Source organism: Limanda limanda, chromosome 10 (assembly GCF_963576545.1).
Source record: "Limanda limanda chromosome 10, fLimLim1.1, whole genome shotgun sequence".
NCBI classification, from domain to species: domain Eukaryota; kingdom Metazoa; phylum Chordata; class Actinopteri; order Pleuronectiformes; family Pleuronectidae; genus Limanda; species Limanda limanda.
Window position 1 is genome coordinate 26,757,615 of NC_083645.1, and position 27,083 is coordinate 26,784,697.

General features: G+C 43.3%; 2 protein-coding genes across 2 annotated transcripts in view; both read right to left on the bottom strand.

The window, feature by feature from the left end:
- Positions 1-1,320: 1,320 nt before the first annotated feature.
- LOC133011827 (E3 ubiquitin-protein ligase TRIM21-like) lies at positions 1,321-3,483 on the bottom strand. The gene is made up of 2 exons (XM_061079740.1): positions 3,408-3,483; positions 1,321-3,324 (listed from the first exon to the last, which is right to left on the bottom strand). Exon 2 carries the CDS (start codon positions 3,320-3,322, stop codon positions 1,682-1,684), a length of 1,641 nt encoding a protein of 546 aa, XP_060935723.1. The 5' UTR covers positions 3,323-3,324; positions 3,408-3,483; the 3' UTR covers positions 1,321-1,681.
- A 3,523-nt stretch (positions 3,484-7,006) lies between these two features.
- slc36a1 (solute carrier family 36 member 1) overlaps positions 7,007-27,083 on the bottom strand; it is a 34,326-nt gene continuing 14,249 nt past the window's right edge. Inside the window, exons 11-12 of the mRNA XM_061079586.1 lie at positions 26,556-26,725; positions 7,007-9,695 (exon numbers count right to left, since the gene is read on the bottom strand). Of these exons, the coding sequence (XP_060935569.1) occupies positions 9,421-9,695; positions 26,556-26,725 (445 nt within the window). The 3' untranslated portion in view covers positions 7,007-9,420. The remainder of the gene's footprint in view (positions 9,696-26,555; positions 26,726-27,083) is intronic.

Genomic DNA, 27,083 nt, shown 5'->3' on the forward strand with positions numbered 1-27,083 from the left:
TTCACAACACAACACTACACAACATATCACAGAAACGCGCAGCAATACAGAAAACGACAACGGAAGTGTTTCCAGAGGACAACTAAAAGTGATGGACACTGATGTCATAGGACAGGGGTTTTCAACCGGGGGTCCGCGGCCCCCTGGTTGTCCACGACGTCATTGCATGGGGTCCGCAAAATTCGCTTTGATATTTCAACACATTTCCAGATTACTCTTGAATATCGTGAAAAATATATAAAATAATAAAAATATGTCTAAAATAATATAAAGGGTCTGGTGATCATGAGGTTAAACTTAAGTAGGCCTCAATTGTTTGTGTGATATTGTATGATTATCATTTGTGACATATTCTGCATTACTTTGTCATCTTCCCTCTTCAGTTGTAGCCCCAGTTTATGATGATTGTTATTGATCACCGTTACTTTAACGTTCTCTCAACATGTCAGCTACATGTCTGTACATTTAAGTCATGAACGTTATATATTGATGTACATATGGTTCTGAGATGCAGTACAACTACAAACTGCATTTTAATTTTGTTTTCAATTCTTAAGCACTGAAAATCAACCGTTTTTGTTGTTTTTTCACAGATTTTTCTAGATTTGTTTGAGGTTTTTAAAAAAAAATCAACATGGAAAACCAAATGTTAAAACTTCCTGAGGCACGCGCGTGCGTAGGCACATCAGTGGGCCACGGATTACTTTCTAGTCAGAATGGTCCCTGGGACAAAACCAGTTGAAAACCCCTGTCATAGGAGACACAAAAACGTCCAATACATCTTACAAATTCGGTTCCACACAGGGGTCGACAACCCACGGCTCTGGAGCCACATGCCAACAGGGGCTTGCTTGTTGGTGCTGTTTATTAAGTTTAACAGGAAAACACGGCATGTCTCCAGCTCAGACCAGAGGAGTCAGTTCTGTCTAAAGACAACATGATATTTGAGATTGTATACGGCCCAGTGGGTCTCCGAGGGTTAACAGTAGACATCTGCAGAAATAAAGTTTAGTATTTATAAAAAATAAATTAAAAACGTTTACAGTTTAGCAAATTTTCCAATCATCATTGAGACAGATCTCTTGTAATAAGATGTAGTTCAGGCCCCTTAACATTTATCTCAGTGCAACATACTGAACCTGTGATCTGCTCCTAACACTGGAACCTCAGACTGTAATCCTACGAGTAGTGTGATGTGTAGAGGAACTGCTTTAGTCTTTAATATATAAATCCAGCTGAGCTGTGACATGAAAGAATGACACAACAGAATCTGTATATATTCAGTTTATTATGTAAATATTTCGACGATTGAAACACTTGATAAAATACTTGAATTAAAACCAACACCACATTATGACAGTAAACTTTACCATTCTTAGATAAAAGGATCAGACAGTAACAATAACTAGAAACATGCATGGGTCCAAACATTTTTTCCAGATTTATATGGGGTCGTTGTGACCTTTGATCAATGTAATTCATCAATAGATCTTTGATTCAAAATGATAACTAATAGACATTTTCTCATAAGTTGTTCTGTGAGGCCACCATGACCTTTGACCTTTGGCTACCAGATTCTAACCAGTTCATCCTGGATTCCAAGTGAACGTTTGTACCGATTTTGAAGAAATTCCCACTTGACTTTCATGGGTTTCACGTTCTCCAGAATGGGACGGATGGACTAGTGAGTTTGAGGTACAGGTGTAATGATGAGAGGGGCGGAGTTTCTTCCATTATAATTCCACCCAGGGTAGAAGAACGGATAAAGTTTCTCTGTAAAGCAGCAGCCTGTGATACAACTGATGAGTGATTTAGAGTCTGCATTGTAAAAAGACACCTCACCTTTGTTGTAGTCTACAAAGACGCCCAACTTCTGAAGCTCTTCTTTCAATACTTTAGGTTTTGAGTCTGCAGTTGTTCGATATTTGCCCTTTAACAATCCAATGCACCAATATCCATTTTCAACTGACATAACTGTCAAGTTCTTTCTATCCACCGACTCCCTGGCCACGCCAACGTCCCAACATATCTTTCCTTTCACCTGCACCTCAAAGTAAAACTTCCCTGTCATGAATCCCTCTTTTGCCAAAACCTGACAAAATGCATTAAATCTCTTTGGATTGTCTTTAACTTTGTCCTTTTCAAAGTTGTATTCTTCTGTAACTTGTTTTCCGTCTTCGCTTATGACAAGTGAGTAAAATGCAGTGTCGGGGTCAAGGGTCGAGTCGACTGCGTGCTCTCTCATTCTTTTCATTCTTTTCATTCTGATCTCAGGAATCTCTTCCATTATTTCCTCGACTCTCTGTTTCAGCCGAGTCAGGTGACCTTGTGTTGCCTGGAAAGACAGGTCAGGGCCGAGGTCTGTGTCGGGACAGCTCTCGTGTGGAGGTTTGGACAAGGTCGGGAAGCTCTGGAGGAAATGATAGTGATCCTGTGACTGTGACAGATGTTCCAGCTGACTGCTTCGGCTCTGGAGCTCAGTCACTTCCCTCCTCAGTTCTTTGAGAAGCTCTTCACCCTTTTGCTTTATTCCTCTGTGCCTCTGCTGGATCGCCTCAACCAGCTCGGCCTGGCTCGTCTGAATGGACTGGATCAACTCGGTGAACACCTGCACGGCGGCTTGTTCCTCTTTTTCAGAATCTACCCGGCTGACATCGAGTAATTTTTCAACCTTCGCTATCTTCTCAATCCGTGTCTGTATCAACTTCTGCATGTTTGCCTGTGCCTCGTCTTTTGTTGCCGCCACTTTTTCATATTGCTCCTCCAGGGGGACGGCCTTGTGACCCTTGTGATCCGCTTTCAGACACAGGACGCAAATGAAGGCCTGCTCCTTCAAGCAGAACAGCTCGGTCATCTTGTTGTGTGTCTCGCACATCCTGTCGTCTAGATTCTTCACTGGCTCTGATAACGTGTGACCTTTGAGCACAGCAAGTCTCCGATGCGGCTCCAGGTGTGACTCACAGAAAGAAGTCAGACACGTCAGGCAAGATTTAACGGCCTTTTCTTTTATCTCAGAGCAGAAGTCACAAAGAACGTCAACCTCCAGAAGCTGTGGGCCTGGAGTCGAGGCTTTGACTTGAACCAACTTCTTAAACTCATCAGCTAACTCTGAGATGAAAGTGTTGACTTGAAGTTCAGGTCTTGTGGAGAATTCCCGTTTGCACATGGGACACTGGCAAGTGTCTCCGCTGTCCCAGTACGTGTGGAGACATGAGCTGCAGAAGTTGTGTCCACACACGATCGTGACTGGGTCTGTGAACACGTCCAGACAGATGGAACACAGTAACCTCTCCTCTGACAGCAGAGAGCTGGCTGAAGCCATATCTGGACAAAAACATGGGAGGCAGTTATAACTCATATCTGTGCTGAATAATCTGTTATAGATTTAATGGAAGGTTTAAATTTACCTGTGAAGTTTGCGAGGTTTAGAAGCAGCAGCTTGAAGTGACGAGCAAACTGTGACTTTCCTCCTTGAGTTTCACTTCAGCATGATGACGCTGGTGATGGCCCCTCCCCTGCTGCTCTGCTCCACTTCCCGGGTTTGTTTTACTCTTTCCACTCTGTTCACATTGGGAACTACGGTGGCCCTGAGAGCTCAACGCACAGCAACTTAAGAAAACACATGCAAGTGGACAAAACACATGCAGGTGGAAAACATCTTCATCAGTTTCACAACACAACACTACACAACATATCACAGAAACGCGCAGCAATACAGAAAACGACAACGGAAGTGTTTCCAGAGGACAACTAAAAGTGATGGACACTGATGTCATAGGACAGGGGTTTTCAACCGGTGGTCCGCGGCCCCCTGGTCGTCCGCGACGGCATTGCAGGGGTCCGCAAAATTCGCTTTGATATTTCAACACATTTCCAGATTACTCTTGAATATCGTGAAAAATATCTAAAATAATAAAAATATGTCTAAAATAATATAAAGGTGCTGGTGATCATGAGGTTAAACTTAAGTAGGCCTCAATTGTTTGTGTGATATTGTATGATTATCATTTGTGACATATTCTGCATTACTTTGTCATCTTCCCTCTTCAGTTGTAGCCCCAGTTTATGATTGTTATTATTGATCACCGTTACTTAAACGTTCTCTCAACATGTCAGCTACATGTCTGTACATTTAAGTCATGAACGTTATATATTGATGTTCATATGGTTCTGAGATGCAGTACAACTACAAACTGCATTTTAATTTTGTTTTCAATTCTTAAGCACTGAAAATCAACTGTTTTTGTTGCTTTTTCACAGATTTTTCTAGATTTGTTTGAGGTTTTTAAATAAAACCAACATTGAAAACCAAATGTTAAAACTTCCTTAGGCACACGCGTGCGTAGGCACAACAGTGGGCCGCGGATTACTTTCTAGTCAGAATGGTCCCTGGGACAAAACCAGTTGAAAACCCCTGATCTAGTCAGAGAAATATGAATCCAAATGATCCCGGATTCATCTTCTGCTGCTTTGCACTGGTGACGTCAGATGAAGTCAGTACTGCTGTGATCCGGCTCGAAAGACTAATTAAAACCAAACTGATCAGAAACAGGCAAATTACATTAGTCCTAAAAACTAAAATTTTTAGGGAAAAACATATCAAATATTTACTTTTTAGTTTGGTCCATGTTCCATCCACTAAAACAGATGTAAATATACAATATATACTGTATATAATAGAATGACAACTTTATATGAAATCATTCTCATGATGAAGAATTAGATTTGTCTTAATCAAATGCTCCAACTTTGTATTTTAATCATTTAAGTTATTGAGCGATAAGAAGAATTCACTGTTTTGCTGTAGATCCTTTGATTTCTTGTCAGTCTGAAAACTGGCTTCAGTGAAAAGCCAGTTTGAGACGAACAGAGGATTCAGACCCGACCGCCTGAGACACTGTGCAGGAAACACGCTTGTGTAGAAACAGCATGAGGACAGTGAGAGGATGAAGCTTCAGTAAACACATCACACGCTCCTCGCTCTCGTCTCCGGCAGCGAGCAGCGTCTCACCGCAGGACGCTGGAAATCCTCACAGCGTTTGAAGTGATGCTGCACAGATCAGCTGCTGCTGCCGGGGGCGGCGAGAGGCGGAGATTAAAAGAACGAGGAAACTGAGGAGGAGAGGAATGAGGTGAGCGGGAGGAGAGGAGAGGAAACTGAGAGGGAGACTAGAACCAACGCCCCTGTGGCTGTTTGCCTTCATCAACTCCAGCTGCTTCCAGGCTCATGTGAGGTCAGCGTGACCTTCGACCTCTGAAATCGAATCAGTTTATCTTTGGGTTCATGAAACAACGGGTCAAAATCTGAAGGAGGATCTGAGAGTCCAGAGGGAGGCGTCTCCTCATCGTCCAGGTTCTCAGGGAGAGGTGGAGCTGCAGGTTCCTGGACTCACGAGTGAAGCAGCTCCACGGAACTCAGAAACATGTCAGCTTCATCCAGAACAACTTTAAAAACACAAACATCTGTCCAGCTGCCTGAAAACCTGAAAACCAACGAAAACCTGCATCTCCGGACATTTTCAAAAAGTGACTCAGACCAATGAAAGATCTCCTTCATCCCTAACACTCCTCTGACACCTCCACCGATGTAAAGCTCAGTCTCTCAGGACCAGCTCATCTGAAATGCATGGCTCTGTGCATCGGCCACATTAAACACTCCCCTGCTCCCACACGGGTTAATGAGATTCCATCTCCGACCTGAAGTGCAGCTTTACGGAGCAGAATTTACCCCCGAGGACCTTTTCCTCCCGATCTAATCGGCCTCCGTCTCATTTGTGTCAATTAGGCCGCGGGTGAGATTACTCGCTTGTGCGGCGAAGGTCGGAAAACGTTTGGACTTCAGGGACGCGGAGAAGAAGAAGAAGAAGCAGCTCGGCCTTCGGAGCTAAGACGGCTTTTATTCAGCTGATTTACATTCTGCAGACGCTGACACGAAGAGGATAAAACATCTGATGAGGTTATTACTCACGCTACAGGACAACAGAGTTCAATAGGTCAACGGACTTTATATATTCAAATAACTAATTGAATCCAAACTTATCAGAAACATGAACTCAGTGTGATAAGAACGACCTCAAATGACAGAAACCATCTTTGAGAAACATTTATAGATTTTTATATAGTTTGGTCAGTGTCCCATCTGTTAACATGGAGTAGACAGGGTTTATGACCAGCCACCAGGGGGCGATAGAGATGATGTTTTCACTCCTGTCGTCTGCAGGATTACGCAAAACTCGACTGAACGGATTTCCACGTGTCCTGTGTTGGAAGGAAGGAACAAGAGGAGCCATCACCTTTTCTGATCCTTTGACATTTACACCAGTTTCCCAGAGAATGATTCATGGAACATGATTAAGAATAATCTGTAATATTCAGGGACCTGATTGGTTTTTATTTAGTGCAGCTTGATTGACTTTAAGCGGCGTCTTCTCTCCGCTTCAAGAGGCTGAAACGTGAGCGTGTTACCGACGAGGTCGTTACGTTTAACATCCTAGAAATATGAACTGAAGAATGTGTTGTTACATAGATGAGAAAACAGAGAAAAGAGCCGATCAGCTGCTTTAATAACTCGACTAACTCCAGAAATCTCTCGTCTGTGGGTTTCATATCTCCAGATGCGTTCATCTCGTCAGCTTCACACTTGGATTGCGTATTTTTAAAGGTTCAGAGAAGAGGAGCGTTGAATTTAATGTGTTTTGGACATGTGATACGTCTGCTTCACGGATCTTTACACCACAGGTGAGCAGCTGTTTGTGAAGCAGCTCTTTACTTCAGGTTCTAGTCTTTATTTGCTGCAGGTCACTTTCACAATTTAAGAGAGAAAACCTGCAACCAGCTTCACCACAGACTGAACAATCAGGAAGGGTTCAGAACCAACGCTGCAGTTTGTAATGCAACTGAGGTAAAATGTGAAAATGTGAAAAGTCAAAACACACCTGAAAGAAACTTGTTTAGGCCGAGGACTGAATGATTGATTGATGATTGAATAAAAGACAGAAAACACACGTTGGTATTTTAACTGTTATTTACTCTGAGCGACAAGCTGTGATGGACTGAACTGGTTGATTTAAAAATACTGAGCTGGTTGAAGAGATCCGTCGTCATCAAAGATTACATTTGTACACGTGTATATTCACAAAAATCTAATTCAGCTGTGACACAAACCATCAACATCTGTACACATGAGACTCGAGACAAAGGACAAAGTGACGAGTTCCACGTTTCTCCTTCGTCGCTCGACTGAAGCTCGAGAACGAACCTGATTCCTGCAGCTCGGCGAGAAGTTTTTTTCTACATACATGTTACATGACATGCAGAGTCTCTGTGATGAAACTGAAATAAAACTTAGTTGTAAGCTCTAACAGATGCATGCTGGGTGAATAAAAAACTATTTAAAAATACAGAATTAATCTTTGTAAATACATTTAAACAAAAACACATTTAAAAAAAGAATCGGATCATAAAAATAAAGTTTTAAAGACAGAAAAAAAAAAGAAATTGTTACACAGAAGAGGTCCCACATAAATGAACTTGTTCAAGCTGAAATATATTAAAGTTTGGTTCAGAAAATCTGGTTTCTTGTGACATCCTGGCTTTTAAAACGTAAATGAAAAATAAAATATAAATATTCTTTTAGATTTTTCGTCAAATGTTTATTTTCCTTAAGATTTTACGTGAATCAGTAGTTTGTCCTTTTTTAAAGCAGCATTTTCAATGCAGATGTTGAGGCTGATTATTAAAGTTCATCACAAGGATAAACAAAGAAAAACAAATTTGACAAACAACATTTAAGAAACTTCCCTTTTTTTTGTTTTTAAACGACCCGACCACAACATCCTGACACATCTGGACCAGACACCGAAAAGAAAGATGGACGACATGACTCATCCTGAAAAAGTGAAGCCAAAATTTCTGGATCTCCCTCTGGTGGCTGGCTGCGGTACCGGTCATAAACTCCGCCTCCTCCATGTTAGTGGATGGGACCAGGACCAAACTGCTCAATATGGGACTGGTTTCGTATCCAAGATATTTTGGCTTCATTTTTGTACAGTAAGAGGAAGTAGACGTGTTTACAGTCCGTTACATATCCATAGATAAAACGATCACACTAAAGTTTGTATATTTGTGTTATTATAAGACGAAGCTCGTTTTATGATCATGATCATACTTATGAGACACACATGTCTGAATTACACGATGAGGAATCCTCTGTTTTCTTTTGGTCAGTGTGACCGAGCAGGTGAGAATCTCACTGTCGGGATCTGATAAAGTGAAAAGCAAAAGGCAAAAGACTGAATGTTCTAATTCATGTAGAACTGGATTCAAATTCAGAACCATTTTGATACACAACACTGTTTGTTTGACAGAATATTAGGGGACAAGAATAAAGAATAAAGATTAAAGTCGTAACAAAGAATAAAGTGTGATGTGATGTTGAAAGTAAGATTTTGAGAAATAAGAGTCGAGGAGAATCTGTGCTCGCTGGAGTTTCACTCTTTGTAAAACTCTTGAAAGCTTTTGAATTTGAGACCGAACCACCGACCTCAGTCGCCCACGAACAAACATTTCCTCCTCCACTTCTCATATTACTTCAAATATTCAGATTTACTTAATTCTTGTACTATCACACTTTCCCTCTTGTAATATTAGGACTTTATTCTCTTAGCCCCCGTGTTTATTCCATTTATACTTCGTCGTAGTTTTGTTCTGATTTTTCAGTTAAATGATTTACAGTTTGTGCAAATTTGTGTCTAAACTACCCTCAGAGTCGTTCTGGTTCACAGAGTAAGGCATGAATTAAAGTGCAACACAACATGAAGATTGTTAATACAAACTTTTTTCTGCATGATTAGTTCAACTAGAGAAGATCTAAGCGAGACGCTGTTTGGGCCGAAGGGGTTTGGAAACGTTTTAAAAGACCAAATCGATACCAGTTTGTGAGGTAGTTGGATTTTCTGACTGAAATATTTAAAAACATATATATATATAATATATATATATATATATGTTCAGGCTGAACCTCGAAAACCCTTGATTCTGTACACGAAGGAATTATTTAGCCTTAACCATCATTTTGTTATCATGAAACTGCACAAAGAGGCTGTGATTGACGAGATGTGAGTAGGTACAGGTCACGGAAGTACGGAGGTGACCGAATGAAACACGACATCGAGCGTCACATGGCGTCGCACAACGTAACACAGCGTCACACAATGTAACACAGTGTCACACAACGCGTCACACGGCCTCAACACTTCAGAGACTGATCCTGAAACGCTGCTGTGTCCGACAGCAGCAGGTCAAAGAAGAAAAACAAAACCTTAAAATGTGCCCTAGAATGTCCTGGTGGTTCAGCCCCACCTCCTGAGAGTCACTGCTCCTCCTCCTCCTCCTCCTCCTTTTCCTCCTTGCTCCTCCTCCTCAGTGCACCATGTAGGAGGACAAGGTCTCTTCGTGCTTGAGGGAGTTCCGGGTGACGATCTGCTCCAGGGCGGCGTACGTGCCTGTGAGGAATCCGATCAGACCCACCAGGCTGATGAGCGTGTTCTTGCCGGTCACCAGGGGCGACAGACCCTCGGGGTAATAAGTCACGAGCTGCAGGAGCGGAGGGAAGATCAGCGCCAGGAAGCTGCTGCTGACCGAGCCCACCAGCGAGATGACCAGGTCCAGCTCCGGTATCAGGACGGCGAGGGCGCCTGGGGGGGGAAGGAGAAAAAGAGGAAGGACATGAGAGGCCACACCTCAGGAAACAGGTAGAAGTAAAACTGATGAACAAGAAATGATGAAGAGCAAAACACACAGTTTATGGTCGTGAAGTTTCTGAGCCCCTCCTGCTTTTCTTGCATTGTGTGATACGATATCTGTGTTGAGGTCCCTCCCCCTTTTCATTTCACTGACCTGTCGACCTTTCATCTGAACTTTAGTAGATATGTCTCTCACAGCTATTAATGTCTAATAAACACTTTGAGAATCTGATTTTAAATTCCCTGACAAAAGCCCCAGATTGGAGCCGTTCAAACTTTGACAACACAGATGTGGACTTAGTCGTCATTTCCTGGTTTGTGTGTGACTTCCTGTCGTCAGTTGTGTAGTGTGAACCTCACATTGATCCGACGACTTTCAAAGTTGTGTAGTCTGAACTTGTCATAAGTTATTCAAGTCTGTAAAACCCCTTACTGCCTCAAGTTCCTCTGGACCTCAATGTAATTCCATCACAATGTCTGGACCTATTGATCACAGCTGCATTTACATACTGATCCCTGCTGTGTCCCCACTGTATAACTGCCCCCCCCCCCACTGTATAACTCTGTTGAGGAACCAGTTGAACTCACACAAACTTTGAGACTGGACTTTTGAGGCTACAAAAAAAAACCACCTCAGTGACTCTGGAACTCCTTCGACTCAAAGAGAATATCTGAAGCTGTGAACAGATAACGGTCTCATCCTGGAAGACGACACAGACATCAGAAGGAATCCAGTGGTTTTACTAATTCATCAAAATTGTTATGCTGCAGGTCACATGTGGAAGAGATTGTGAGGCTCCAGGTTGTGAAACTCATCAGGTCCAAACGACAACTGGTCACAGTTTGAAGAAGCTCCCTACAGGCCGACTTGAGATGACACGTCCAAGAGGTTTGTGGACGTCACACAACCGACGTCCCTACGCACGTGGGGACGGATGGACAAACCTGAAAACGCTTCCAGCTCCTGGCAGGGAGACATCAAACAGACTCTGATCACCGGCTCCTCATCACCGTGACCTCTGGCCTCTTTATCGCTGCTTCCTTTTCATGTTACTGATCATAGGATTTCAATCAGATCATATCCCCCCCCCTCCGGTTCTCTGTGTTCCCGGCTACATGAGAAGGAGGATGGTGAGTAATAGAAGAGCCAGATGAGATTCTCTCTCTCTTTTATCTCCTCTACAGAGCAGGAGTGGAAGGAAACTCAGAGCTGAGCTAGAAAGAGTTAGATGAGAGAGGACGGAAAACAGGTCGGATGAGAAAAGAGGTGTAGTTTGGGAATAAAGGTAAAGAGAGAAGAGGGATGGATAAGGCCAGAAAGATGACAACACAATGGAAAGAAGAGGGTGGAAGGTGAGATAGTGAAAGCTGTGATTTAGGGGATTGTGTTTTCACGTGTTCGGAGCGATGACCACGCTGCTTCACTCGCTAGGGACCCGAGTCACCTTCACTTGTTGCCGTGGAGACGGATGTAAACCGTGCCAGGCAGGCGTGACTTGACAAAAACAAGCGACAAACTCCGACACATTCGGCTTGATTTGAAACGTACACACACTCTTCATCTCTAAATCCGTCTGTTACCATCTTCTCCCACCGCGAGCACAGAGGACGAGCGGGGGTGCTCTCGTTCTCTCCGTGTGTCGGACGCTCTTTACCAGCAGCGGCTGATGAAAGACTCTCTGAACCATAATCAATGGCTCTCCACCGCATGTTCACAAAGTCTGAGAAATTAACCTACAGGGCAACGGCAAGGTCGAGCTTTCATGTGACGAGTGAGGTGACAGAGAGAGAGAGAGACAGAGAGAGAGAGAGAGAGAGAGAGAGAGAGACAGAGAGAGACAGAGAGAGAGAGAGAGAGAGAGAGAGACAGAGACAGAGACAGAGACAGAGACAGAGACAGAGAGAGAGAGAGAGAGAGAGACAGAGTAGAGAGACAGAGACAGAGACAGAGAGAGAGAGAGAGAGACAGAGAGACAGAGAGAGAGAGAGAGAGAGAGAGAGAGAGAGAGAGAGAGACAGAGACAGAGACACAGACCGAGAGAGACAGAGCGAGAGACAGAGACAGAGAGGGACAGAGAGACAGAGACAGACAGAGAGAGAGAGAGAGACAGAGAGAGAGAGAGAGGGACAGAGCGAGAGAGAGAGAGAGAGACAGAGACACAGACCGAGAGAGACAGAGACAGAGAGGGACAGAGAGAGAGAGAGAGAGATACAGAGACAGAGACAGACAGAGAGAGACAGAGAGCGAGACAGAGAGGGAGAGAGACAGAGAGGGACAGAGCGAGAGAGAGAGAGACAGAGACACAGACCGAGAGAGACAGAGCGAGACAGAGAGGGAGAGAGACAGAGAGGGACAGAGCGAGAGAGAGAGAGACAGAGACAGAGACCGAGAGAGACAGAGAGCGAGACAGAGAGGGAGAGAGACAGAGACAGAGACAGAGACAGAGACAGAGACAGAGACAGACAGAGAGAGAGAGAGAGAGAGAGAGAGAGAGAGAGAGAGAGAGAGACAGAGAGAGAGAGAGGGACAGAGGGAGAGAGGGAGAGAGAGAGAGAGACAGAGACACAGACCGAGAGAGACAGAGACAGAGAGGGACAGAGAGGGAGAGAGAGATACTGATACAGAGACAGACAGAGAGAGACAGAGAGCGAGACAGAGAGGGAGAGAGACAGAGAGGGACAGAGCGAGAGAGAGAGAGACAGAGACACAGACCGAGAGAGACAGAGCGAGACAGAGAGGGACAGAGACAGAGAGGGACAGAGCGAGAGAGAGAGAGACAGAGACACAGACCGAGAGAGACAGAGAGCGAGACAGAGAGGGAGAGAGACAGAGACAGAGACAGAGACAGAGACAGAGACAGAGAGAGAGACAGAGAGAGAGAGAGAGAGAGAGAGAGAGAGAGAGACAGAGAGAGAGAGAGAGAGAGAGAGAGAGAGAGAGAGAGAGAGAGAGAGAGAGAGAGAGAGAGAGAGAGAGAGAGAGAGAGAGACAGAGAGGGACAGAGACAGAGACAGAGACAGAGACAGAGACAGAGACAGAGAGAGAGAGAGAGACCCTCTCCACCGCGCTCCCGAGGAGTAAACCTGTCACTTGTTGGAAAAGGCTTGTGGATCGATGCTCTTCAAACTGCATCTGAAGCTTTTTCCGAGCCATGAAACAAGGCAGGCGAGGCCGTGGGGGGGGGGGGAGGGGGAGGGGGGGGAAACACGTAGCTTTCATACCGAACGAATCGCGAGAGGCTTTAGCTAAGAGCCGGGCTGCCGTCCCCCCCGAGAGAGAGAGAGAGAGAAGCAGAACGTGGATCATCAGGCGGCTTCAAAGAGCCGAGGAGGGAACGCGTGGAGAGAACTAATACGGCCGAGCTGTCTCTGATCCCACCGGGACAAAGGAAATAAAATAATAAAATAACAAAGACAATGAAGAGAAAGTGCGTCTCTGCTCAGGCTGATTGGTATGCCACAGTCAGAAACTCCTTCAGAACCACAGAGGTGTGGGAGAGGAGAGATGGGATGATGATGATGATGGTGGTGACAGTGGTTTTATATAAAGTTAAGAGTATTTCATATCCATCCATCGAAGTGAACGACTGGTTCACTGTAAAGATCGGACATCACATCTGCAGAATCTAATGTGTCTGCGAGTTGAGGAGCTCCGTGAAAAGAGAATAATTTATTTCATCCACAATTGGTTTATTTTAATAACTTCCAAACTACAGATCAGCAAGAAATAGCAAGGACAACGGATGAATTTTAAAAGTGGTACAAACTGCACACTTATATGAGAAAAGTTGATTAAATACAATTTTAAATAATGAAATAAATATTCTGAGATTAAGAAAAAGCAAACACACAGAACCAACACCAGCTGCCTCTGTGACCTGATCTCAGATAAGACGAGGGAAATGGATGGATGGATGGATGGATGGATGGATGGATGGATGGATGGATGGATGGATGGATGGATGGATGGATGGATGGATGGATGGATGGATGGATGGATGGATGATGATGGTGACAGTGGTTTTATGATGTGTGGTTAAATTAAGAGTATTTGATATTCATCCACCATATTGAAAGACTCGTTCACTGTAAAGATCGGACATCGCATCTGCAGAATTTAACGTGTCAGTGAGTTGAGGAGCTCCGTGAAAAGACAGACTAACTTATATCACATAATATCATCATCAATTGGTTTATTTAAATAACTTCCAAACTGCACATCAGCAAGAAATAACCAAGGAAAATGGCTGAATAGTAAAAGTGGTACGACCCACATATGCTTATATAAGATCAAAAATAAAAACAGTTCATTAAATACAATTTTAAATAAAGAAATACATATTCTGAGATTAAGAAAAAGCAAACACACAGAACCAACACCAGCTGCCTCCGTGACCTGATCTCAGATAAGACAAGGGAAATGGATGGATAGATGGATGATGGATAGATAGATGGATGGATGGAGGGATGGATGGACAATGTGTAATGTTGGGAAACAAACGTCCATCTTCAGAGAACAAAGCGTAAACCAGCTACACAATATCAAGTATCACAACAATCCTAATTTGTCCTCGGTGATTGATTCAGGAGCAGCACGGCGTCCAAATGAAAGAATGATTAAGATAATTGACTAAGAACTCAAACGTGTTTTCTAACCGACTGATCCACTCGCTGCTCGGATCGATTGTGTTAGAAAAACCTGAGGCAACGATCGATGAAGCGGGTTCGTTGTTTGGTGACTTGAGGGATTGATAAAGATCTGTGTTGAACATAAAACCCAGTTAACATTGATCAGGAGGTTTACAGGCTCCGAGACGTTGGGTTTGTTCATCGACCTTTGGACGTCTGTGTAGAGATTAGAGGTCAGAGTGTGAGAAGAGACCATGTGACCAGGAGCCACAGCAACAGGACCCTTGTTAAACTGGCTCAGGTCTGTGATCTGAAGTCTTGAGAGATTTAAATTGTCTAGATTACAAATAAACGTCACTTTAACCAGTTTCATGACTTTAATGCCTTTCTTTTGTAAACTGTAAAGCAGGTTTTATCTACACGCTGAAATAAAGTGAGTGAAATGGGGTTGAAACAATGGATAATGTCCAACTTCATCCCCAAGGCCATAAGACTTTTAAACTCCTCTGAACTGCAATAACTCCACCAAACCAGCACCCTGGAATATTTGCATATTTGCACCAGCACCGTAATAAGCATATTTGAATATTTGCACTGCTGCACAAATTGAACATTCATCTGTAAAGATATATATTTAGATGTATATATTTTATTTTCTATTTTAAAGTTTTGATATTCTATTTCATTGTTATTTTATTTTATTCTTTTTTATTCTATTTTATACTATTTCTATTTCTATTTTATTTTTTTGGGTTGAAATTACTGAGCATTGCTTAAAGAGAGTGTGTGACCCAAGCATTTCATTGACAGTGACTACTTCATGTTATCTCTGTTCATTTGACAATAAAAATCTTGAATCTTGAACTTAGACGTCTAAAGAAAGGTTTCACTTCCTAGATTTGCGGATAAAAAGGTGTCTAGACATCTGATGATTTGCATTAATTCAATGTTAAAGTGAAAAGAACTCCTGAATCCACAGCAGAGTGAAATGTGTTTTTCAAGGCCGACGCACTTCACCAAGTTCAGCGTTGGTAGTTTTTGCATATGTTCATCGACCTTTGGACGTCTGTGTAGAGATTAGAGGTCAGAGTGTGAGAAGAGACCATGTGACCAGGAGCCACAGCAACTGGACCCTTGTTAAACCTGCTCAGGTCTTGGATCTGAAGTCTTGAGAGATTTTAATTGTCTAGATTACAAATAAACGTCACTTTAACCAGTTTCATGACTTTAAGGCCTTTCTTTTGTAAACTGTGAATCAGGTTTAACCTCCATGCTCCGTGATGTGCGGTTGAAACAATGGATAATGTCCAACTTAGACGTCTAAAGGAAGGTTTTCACTTCTTAGATTTCCAGATAAAAAAGGTGTCTAGACATCTGCTGATTTGCATTAATTCAATGTTAAATTGAAAATATTTCCTGAATCCACAGCAGAGTGAAATGTGTGTTTCAAGGCCGACGAACTTCACCAAGTTCAGCGTTAGAATTTTGGATATTCCAGCAAACAGACACGGTTGAAAACATGAGCTGCTTGTTGGAGGTGATAAGCAGCTGGAGGAAGAAAGGCAGAGAGAAGGAGGGAGCGGGGGGGGGGTCTGGTTGCCTTTAGACTCTCAGCAGGAGGTTTCTGAACTGAACAACTTTCCCCTGGGAGGAGCAGCTCCACAGCGACAGAGAAGCTCTTCAGTGGGATGAGACACTGGTGGAGTTGGTTTTCATTTCCACTGTGGTGTCTTCACCTCCTCCACCAGCAGACACCACCGAGGAGCCGGCTGCCTCCAGACCTCCACCTGCTGCTCAGTGGCTGGAGCTCATTACACATGGAGGGCAGATCACCGCCCGGCCGGTTCCACCGAGGCCGACAACAAGTGACCAGTCAAGATCTGCGTATGCTAATGCTAATTAGCCACGAGTGGATCTGCTCAACTTGAAACCACGACTTCATCGACACTCCAGGAAAATAACACTCAAATACCACAGATGTCAAAACAGCAGCCAGTAAAATAATCTATTATTTCACATGTCTCTTACACAGTTATTATCCTAGAATACTTAGCACCTCTGTTCTGAGTAGGGTTGCAAAATTCCGGGAATATTCAAACTTGGAAACTTTCCGTGGGAATTAACGGGAATATACGGGAATATACGGGAATTAACGGGAATTAACGGGAATAAACCGGAAATGTTGTGGGTAATTTATGCTAACTGTATTTACCTTGTCATATACAGACATAAATATAAACATTTTGTTTTGTCATAGGCTGATTTGAGCCCTGAGGAAACTTTGGGCACTTGACTATATGCTTCTGCATCGTTGTGTCATTCTTAACATAGGTCTTTGCACAGTATTTGCAAATGTACACAGCCTTTCCTTCTACATTGGATGAGGTGAAATGTCTCCACACATGAGAGAGTGCACGTGGCATTGTTCTGTAGAATAAGATGAGAAAAAAGTTTGTAAAAAAACGCTAATGCAATGCCAGAGATGGAAATAGTTAGCCAAACAATTGGAATCGTCTGTAAAAATATTTTATAATTGATGGATAAATGAATGGAAATAGGCTAGATGAACAGATGAAGAATCCTCAATCAGCATGCTCATATATTTTCCCCAGTAATATCATTGACACTTACCTGACCAGAGTTTTGAATGATGTTTTTATTGCTCAGCGTTTAATTTGCTTATATTTTTTTTTAAAAATTCCCAAAATTCCCGAGCTTAACTTCCCATGGAAAATTTCCGGAAATTTACCGGAAAGTTTTCGCCCCTTTGCAACCCTAGTTCTGAGCAGCAAAACGGTGGAAAGGTGTTTTTGTATCCACGAGAAATTTGATTTTTCCGTCCGACCTCATCAACGACAGATCTATAAGCTATGATACTGGAAAGATGGAGAAGTAATAAACCTCTTAAATATGCTGATGAGCATTTCCTCTGACACGTTCTAATCATCGCCAGTAAAGTATTTAATTAAACTAAACAGCGATGATTCCTAACGATTATTAACTTGGCATCAGACTCGCCTCCTCTGCCACTTTGTGTGAATCACTCCTCTCCTTCCATTTGTTCCCATCGCCCCAGATCTCCATCACTATAACCTCCGGCTCTCTCTCTCCTCCCTCTCCCTCCCCCCCCGACCACTCCACCATCACTTGGAGTCAGCACTCAGCGCTTCTCCTCGCCCCGATGAGCGCAGGAGAAAGGAGGAAGAGCTTGCTCTCCTGCCGTCTCTGCTCCAGATTCATCACCCACCACCTTTAAATAGCCGTGTTTCAGATGCACTTGACACTTTGTTTGTCACAGAAACGACAAGAAGGATGAGGCTGCATCTATAAAGGTCAATGACACGGCACGATGCCCAGCTCCTCGGCGCCCCCTGGGAACCGAGCCTTATCTTTTGTCCTGCTCAAGGTCCAGCTCTGCTACAGACCATGTACTAAAATACCTCCAGAGCTTAAAGTCCCATCTGGAACGATGGCTTCATTGAAGACTTTTATTCATGGTTTCATTTATCTAAAAGGAGCATTTTCCAGTAGTAACATTTACAAAAAGCATAAAAACATTGAATGAATTGTTTACTACATATTGTGATGTGGTTGTTAGCAGGTATTAGGTCGTTATAGGTGTTTATGGATGTTCCAACTTCTCTTATAAACACAAATTTATGTAACTGTCATTCATTATCTGTTCATGGCTCCACTTATAATTGTTAACAACTGTATTAATATCATCAAATAGTATTTTAATGGGAATAAAGTAGAAATGTTGAATTAAGTTAAACTTAATCCGGGTAGAAATGTAATTTAAAATGTTGTATATGGGGGAAATAATTTGATAAAATTATCTGTTTCATTAAAAGTCATAATCTACATTGTGCATCGTAATAAAATGTGTAGATTTCAGGATTAAAGGATTTGATTTACTAACACTTTACAAACAGTGTGTTATCATAACATTACTACAAAGATGTCACGCTTTGGTAGCTCACAGGATTAATGGACCAGAGGAGGTGATTGTGATTTTTGAGATATCTACTTTATTTATAACATAATTGGCTAGTTTCATATATTAAATAAATAATGACAAAGCTGAAATCGACAAACCCGATGCTCAAGAGTATGAAACAGGAAGGAGAATAACTTATTAAACTAACTTTCTTTGCAATTTCCTGCGGCCAGTGTGAGTCACCACAGCTCCAACACAAAATTACAAGTATTTTCACTGCACTGAGAAACAGTATATGTACGCTGGAGGAAGTGGGTCTGGGGGTAAAAAGTACACACATTTCTTTGCTATGCAATTACAAACTCAGACCCTTCTAGAGCCTTTGTGAATGACTTGAGTTTCCTAGGAAGCCAAATTGATTATTTCAGCCCCTGGGAAACATTGGGGGAGCAATCAAACCTCTCGCTGAGCGGAAACAGGATGTACACTCATCAAAGTTTCCAATTCAATTAATCGTGGCTCATGGTTGTTTAAAATTACAAAACGGCGAGGGAGCAGAAGCTGCTCCTCACCAGCGTGGGTGAGGATTCATTTAATCAGCAGCAGGTGACAGGCGGCTGGAATCAATTTGGACCGAGATGATTAGGATTTCATTTTCATTTGACCAAAAGTAAAAAGAAAATAACTACGACCGAATATAAATGGAGCTTAAATTCTGAAAACAATTATTTATAAATCATGTAATGACAATTAACATAATTTAATTTTTATGTAAGATATAAACACAAGTGAATCTTTTCTGCATTGTGTATTTTCATTTTCTGATTCATTCATTATATTCTGTAAAATTAAAGTTTCCATATCTGCAAACAAATGCTGATATTGATGATTCTGTGAAAGTCCGTGTTTCACTAATTTGATCCTCACAACCTGAACTTTTCCAACATGATTGCTTGCTCTGTGGCCAGCTTTCCATTTTGCTCAAGATGCAAGTTATCTAGTCCAAAATCAAAGTTTCAGAAGAGATTGAAATGGATTTATTCATTAAAACCACTTTCTCAACAGGACCGCAAACATCCTTGTTTATCATCATTTCTCTCCCAGCGCCACAATTTTCTGCAGAATCACAAACGGCGTGTGCAGGAAACCAGGAGGAGGTTTTTCATGCTGAGCTGAGCGATGCTGTTATTCCTCAGAAATGAGTCTTAACATGTCAATTAGATCAGAAGATCGATTTCAAATGTTTCAGGGTAGAAACAACAAATCTAGATTGAGCTGTTCGATATCAATTACTACTGCTGAAGAGCTCAGGCTGTTAGCCTCTTGCCCAAACTACATACAACTTCAGTTTCTGGAGTCATACATTTCTAATATGAACTCTTTGTCTCTGTGTGTTTTGATGGACTTTCTGGGTTAATGTGTTTTCATGTGTCGGGCAGTACTCTCGCCCGACCAGAGCAAACAATCTGTGAGTGTCGATGTCAAATAGGAAACTTCAAAAGAAAGGAAATAAGGACAGAGAGGATGATGGATCCAGTAAAGTAGCCGGAGGTGTTGTTTCCTGCTCAGGCGAACGGATCAAATCATAGAAATAACACCGGTGGTTCTTCTCTGAAGAGATGCACAGATTTTAACTTCAAGTGCACGTTATATCTGCAGAGCAAGTTGTTGCTCTCGTGCCCCGGAGCACTAATTGATCCAAAGTGTAACAGAAGCCATTACAAAACGTCGCTCTGTGGAAACCCAAATGTTATTTTACTGTTGCTCTCATTGTGAGTCACAAATGCAGCGAATGGAACAAACGCTCACCTTCAAGGTCAAGTAACAACAAGGACGCACTACATTAAAGCATTTGAACCGAGGACTGAAGCACCGAGGCGGATGAAAACACATCTCTCAGTGTTGATCTTAGAAAACTGAACAGCAGCTGCCTGGATTTTAATGCGTGAGCAGGATAATAAGCAGCAGCAGCAGAGAGAGTGAAGTATGTTGTGTGAACATATGAGTGTGAAGCCTTCGGGGGGGGGGGATGCAGATGAATGTTTACCTTCTTAATAAAAGCAGACAATTGTGGGAAATGATTGCTCTTAATTGTGCGGCTGGAAGAAAGGAGGTATAACAAATAAGGAGGTTTTCTGCTTGTTTAGGACCCGTTTCATGAATAAATCCATACCAATCCCTTCTGAAACTATGATTTCAAAATAAATAACATAGGTCTTGAGCAAAATGGAAAGCGGGCGACAGAGTGAGCAATCATGTTTCCTGGGTGAGAAGGAAAAGTTCAGGTTATGACGACGAACGGGAGGAAACTGAGATTAGAAGAAAGGACTAAATCTGAGAAAGTGATAAGATTCTCACGTGACTCAGCAACTTCCATTGAACCAGCATTGATTTGTTATCAATGGACGACGTCACCGCTTGAAAACGATGCTGAAAATGAACGTGGCTCCAACACGAGATAAACAAGAGCAAGGAGCTCTGCTGACGAACACAGTGAATGAAAGTAAGGACGCACACACGCAGGAGACAACAAAGGGAATAGAGAAGAGACGCACAACACAGAACTACACACAGCACGATGAGCTGCAGCTCTGTCTTTGTGATGCACTGGACGGGAACAACATGTCCAGAACAGACCTTTCCAGCCGACTATGTCATTTGCAGAAAAACGTAACGACCCAGAGTGACAGCAGAAGGCCGAGGAGAGACAGAAAGCAGAGGAGGAGTGAAAGTGCAGGGAGGATGGAGTTGGAGGGCGAGGTTGACCTTCAGCGCCCAGCAGGAGGTCCATGCTAAAGACAGAAATCCTCCGGCTGACCTGTCGGCTTCCGGCTGCTTTTAGCTCGGCCGACACACTAAGAGCTGCTGGTCCACATGTGCACGGACAGAGGTTGTCATTCAAAGATGAGACCGGTTAGAAACCTGCACGCTCAGACGATGAGTGACTTAACCTACAATGGGTCCTGCTATAAAGACAACGAGTTCAGAGTGTGTGTCATCGATATAAACCCGGACAACTTGACAGCCTCTTAAAAGCCGAATCATGTGGATCACTGTGGTCTTCAGTCACTTCCTCTCGCTGAGAGAGGAACAGAAAGCAAAGGCCAGAGGACGTCAAGGGGAACGTGTGCACGCATCGATTTTCTCAAAGGGTAAAACAACATGTCAGCACCACAGTCCGACCACGCTGCTGCACGCCTTCCCAGTGGCGTGCTACCTTCGTGCCACAGTGCTCCAGGATGAAGTGTAAAAGAAAAACAAGAAGCAGCAGCTCACGCGACCACCTCACGTCCTCTCTCGTTCCCATCAACAGCTCAACAACACGCTGGCTGCTCAGCTCCCGCCTGTGGCAAAGTGACTCAGACAGAGGAAGCACTTTCAGAGAGGAAATGAAATGACCAGTGCGGCCATTATAGCTGCTGTGCTGGCAGAGACAAACCACTGTGGTTGTCTCACTGGTTACTGCTCAGCAAGGTGGATGTTACTTGAGTATTAATTAGGGACGGGAATCGGCAGGGTCCTCCCAATACGATACTATCACGATACTTAGGTGGCGATACGATATGTATTGCGATTTCTGTGGGTATTGCGATTCGATATTACGATTTCCTGGGATTTATTTTGGTTATTTTATTTTTTTAAATACTGGACCATGGAAAAATGTTGAATCCTACCTTCAAATACAACACAGTCAAATTCACTTAGAGCTTTACCAGTTTTATTTCAAATATTAACATTAACTTAATGACTGCCGGGCAGCCAATCGAGAAAATAAATAAAAATGTGCCCTATTATTGTATAGCCCCTGTCAACTGCACACAAACTGACAGTTTTTTTTTTTTTTTTTTTTTAAATCGATTTGGGAGGCAGCATATCGATTTAAAATCTTCATTCACAAGAATCGCGATCTGTAACTGAATCGATTTTTCCCCCCATCCCTAGTATTAATACTTACTTACACCAGGGAAAGCAGAGAGCGTCTAGACTCTGAATCAAATCACTCTTCATGATGTGAACGTGCTGCTAGTCACTGTTCTGGTCAGCCAGGTAAGTTTGGGTCAAGACAGTCTAATAAACCAAACCAGGATCTCAATCCTGTTGGCAAATAGCAGTTGCCAACAGGATTGAGTGTTAAGAATCTATTCGAGCACTTGGGATCTACAGATAAAACTATCCTGACTTAAATTAAAGACACTGCAATCATATGATTCATGTTTGGAAAGTACAACTGCAGAAAACAAGACACCGCTGTGCAGCATCCTAACAACTTCCACTCTGAGGCTCTGGGATCCAACAGGAGCAGCAGCAGCTCCTCCAGCCCTCAGTCTGTCTCCTGCGGATTAGAATAGAGAGTTCACTTCAAAAGAAATCTCATTGAAACGAGCTGACCTTCCCGAGCGGGAGGAGAAGTCACAGCTCAGAGAGGAGAGGAGAGGAGAGGAGAGGAGGACTCTGCTCCAGGCCGTCCTCTCTCTTTTAACTCTCATCTGACTGTTAAGGCTCGAGCTGAGAGACGTGACGGAGGAAAGACCGGGATTCTGTTGTTGGAGCAATTGGAAGAACTGGGGAACATCATGTTCATTTCACAGTTCTTCCATTTGGGACATCAGTTAATTCTGCAGCTCCTTCTCCACCATCACCTGAAGGACATCCTCACATCTCAGAGGATTCATCAGCTAACCAGCAATACAAAACGGCAAAACAGCACAAATCCTCCATACGTTGAAATCTACGTATTCACTTTTCTACCTCTTTTGGGAAAGTAGAAACCTCGAGGATTAAATATTCTTCAGACAAACTTTACAGCTCAACTTCTAAACACCGACACAGGTCTCTCTGGATATCACCGAGTTTTAGCGGCTATGTGATCTTAAGTTTAATAAGAATTGTTTGCCATGCTCAGAGAAATATTGAAAAAGTTATGCCCCTGCCTGCACAAAGTTAGCGTGTCAAGGGTTTACTTTCTTTGTGTATTGTCTGGCTGCCGTTCACTGAAGCAAACGCACGTTACTAACACAAAGCAGCAGTTTAACAAAGACAAGAGCTGCTCCCTCCAGACGGCCGTGCTCCAACATCTGCTCTCTATTCAAACACCACGGCTCTCAGAGGCTTTCTCTTCAGGGTTTGTTCCACGCAAACCCACAGGATGATGCAGTGCCTCAATCTCATCTTGTGTTTGGAAGCAAAAGCAATCTCCTACCCGTGCATTCAGGAGCAACATGATCCAAACCCCCCCCCCCTCGCCTCTTTCATTCCAGCAGGCGTCTCTGGGACCTGATTGGAAGCCGGGCTTTCCTTGAAGCTGCAGCGTCTCCACCGCTAATGACACCCACTCGTCTCAGCACCGGTGAGACCACAGGCTGCTTTGCAAATTACCCGCAGACGTGAAGTGGCACATGTATGCATGTATTCCCTTTTATTAGCGAATCAATATGCATGTGCAGAAACCTGTGCCGTGTAGAAAATGTCATCTGCATGAATTCTCCATAGGTTCCAATCACAGCTAATAAAGGAAATGAAGACCTGGGGCTAACAAGAGCTGCGGCTCGGTTACTCAATAAGATGGCCGTGACGGGAAGTTTTATTGCATGTGAAGTGCAGTGAGGACAGAATAGCAATGAACTGAAGCCGCGTAAATCCTGGCGGGGATAGGATTCTCACACTTTATCACAAGTTGAGTAAAGGATAACTGTACATCCACAAACATCAGTGTATAGCAGTTAAATAAGCTGCATGAGATAAACGTTTATCTGCCTCTTGACTTCATCTTATCTCTGATCCAGTTCCCTCATGTACTGAAACCCCCCCGATCCTCCCCCTCACACACAATCCTGTCCAACACATGCTGGAAAACCTTGAGCACTCTCTAGAGCAGCATCTGGATCCCACTCACTTTGAACTGGTCACATTTATCTGCTGTATTTTGAACCCTGCACATCTCCATGAGCTAATGGAGGCTTTTAGGCAAAGTGCTTAACATTACAGCAAGTGTGCAGGACACATAATCTAGAGAGTGATACTTGACAACACAACAGCCATAATAGAGCCAAAAATAATATCAATAAAAGGTTCTGTTCTATTTATTACCGTCCTTATAGCAGTGCCTCACAGACGGCGCCATGCAATAACCATCTCAACGTATAGAGATGCATGTGGGCAGTGACATTTGAAATGGACAGATCCATTAGATCTCAATCAGCGATGCAGCCCGAGAGAGAACCAAACAGTCTGTAGCTATTTACAAGTCACTGCTGTTTTGGTCTGAATGAGAGGAATCAGTGCAACAGATAAATGAAGCCGTCAGAAAAAGACTTAGTTTGCAAAGTGCTTCAGAGTCGGCTAAAGGTCACGGTCTGATGAAGCCAGGAGAAACACATCATCAGCAGAAAGCCCAGACGAGATCCCGAGGTCACCGAACTGAACACACTCCGCTCCTGAGCTGCATTCAGAGATTCTGCACATGAATAATTGTTCACAAAGACTGAACTTGGTCCATTGACCCCCGAAACAAACGTGCTTGACCTTTTGCCAAGAATATAACTGCAGTGCATCTCTCACTGCATTCATGAGGAGTGGATGGTTTGCAGCACAGAGACTAAACTTCTCCGAGGCCATTGAGACAATGAAGACTCAAACAAACCCACTTCAGTGTCCTCACGGTTACACAAATCTCAAGAGGCCCTTATAAATGTAGCACATCCTCTAGTTTTAAAAAATGGTATCTGCCACCTGCACCTGCCAGGGCACAGGGACTGTCCCGGCCTCGTTCAGAAGACGTATTACACCTTAAATTTAGATTGTCCCCTCTGTCCGAGCCGGAGAGAGAACTAACCGAGCCCGACCTGAACCGGACAGGCCACTCGAGCCCAAAGCTATTTACAGGAGTTGGCAGCCGTTCATTCAGACCATTGAACAAAGTCTGACTCCGACTTTCTCTCTCAACTCCGGTAGCTTCATTGAGAAAATACAGATCTTTAAATGAGTAGAAGACTGCCCCCTGCTGGCCCTGACATGCCTCAGCACCTCCACAAAGAGTCACAGCAGTTGGACTGGGGGGGGAATCAATAGCAATTTCAGGATTATTGCTGCTATGAAACTCGTCTCGACTTTACAGGAACTGTTTGCTGCTGCCTGGGAGTCACAGGGGGACGAAAACCGACAGAAACACATTCCTGAAGAAGTGCGAACCAAACACCTTGTGAATAAATTAAATAAAACTTTGTTCACTAATAGTTGTACGGTACATTTGTACAAAAAGAGAAATAGATAATCCTGAAAAGGTGGGGATTAAGTACTTCAGAGACAGAAACAAGCAGCCGGTGTTTTTAAATCCGTTATCAGACACAATCTTCTAATCTTCACCCGTCTTATACTCAACAGAAGCGCTAACAGAAAAGCACAGAGGGGTCTTTTAATTCCAGGTTTAGTTCCTGCTGCTCCACAGTTCTATACCTGGACGTAATTGGTCGCAGAGGGCTCGTAGTAGAAGCTCAGGGTCCGGCTTCCACCACCACCCCCCCCCCTTTAACTGACTGAGGAAATCAGCTGACACTATCGCTGCTGTGGGACAAGAGGCCTCTTACACTTTCTTTCTTGCTCGTTTGCGAAGCCAATCAAAGATTCAAACCAGCAGCACCATGAGAATTCACTGTACTTCCTCTGATCTCAAGTTTTAAGCTCTTCAAAGACTGGAATGTGCGTTACCATGGCAGCAGTTACTCTATACTCTCCAGTAAATTTCTTTACGTGCCTTTGTTTTACCTCAAAGACACGTAAGATTATTTCATATGTGGTCCACATGTGCATTAGAGCTGCTCATCATTATGCAACTCATTACAATAGAATGACATTAAAGTGGCAGCTGGCACGCTGATTGTCCCTGCTCCGTTTGCTTTGTATAAATGCACTTAATAAAAAATACAATAAAAGAAACCGGGCGCTGCACAGACTGAAGTTCAAACGCTTCAAAGCAGAAAGACGCACAAAGCAGAATGTGTTTCCTGTTCCTGCTCAGGTCTGAAATGAAGGCGTCGCACATGAGAACATATCGTACAATGAATAGATGAGAGAAGCTGGTCTGCAGAAGAAGACCAGAGAATTCTGCTCGTTAGGGCTTTGACCATAATCTCATATTCTGATAGAGGGAGTTTCATATCCATAAACTGATGTTGGGCGACTCTGTCTTTACAGCTGTAGCATCATTTCAACTCATACACCATCCAGCATTGTCCAGCTCTACTCACATGTGAAGATGACCAAGAGGGTGCGAAGCAGAAGGTCGACGGCCATCTCCCATCTCTCAGAGACGCGGGCCAGCACCGGCGGGATGAGGATCTCCGCTGGAACGTAGAACTGCAGGGCGAAGGTGATGAAAATGCCAAAGCAGTAGAGGAGCTTCACCGCCTGGTAAGTCCTGGAAAAGATACGATCATGAGACAGGAGGTGAAACTCAAAGAAATGTGAGGATGGAAGAAAAAAAAACTCAACAAACAAAGTTACAGATGCAAAAACATGAATCGTGTTTGAATCAGTTCAGTGCTTTGAAATGCAGCTCATCAGTAAACAGCACATATGCATCAGAACTAGGGATGGGGGGAAAAATCGATTCAGTTACAAATCGCGATTTCTTGTGAATGACGATATTAAATCGCCATGCTGCCTCCATAATAGATTTTTTTTTTTTAAAACATATTTATTGGTTTATACGGGGGGGGGGTATATGGGGGAGCAACATCACCCCAGAGCATGTTGACCAGCTCTTGTTTTTGCAC

Coding starts and splice junctions, on each gene's coding strand:
- LOC133011827 (XM_061079740.1), bottom strand. CDS start 3,322: ATGGCTTCAGCCAGCTCTCTGCTGTCAGAGGAGAGGTTACTGTGTTCC.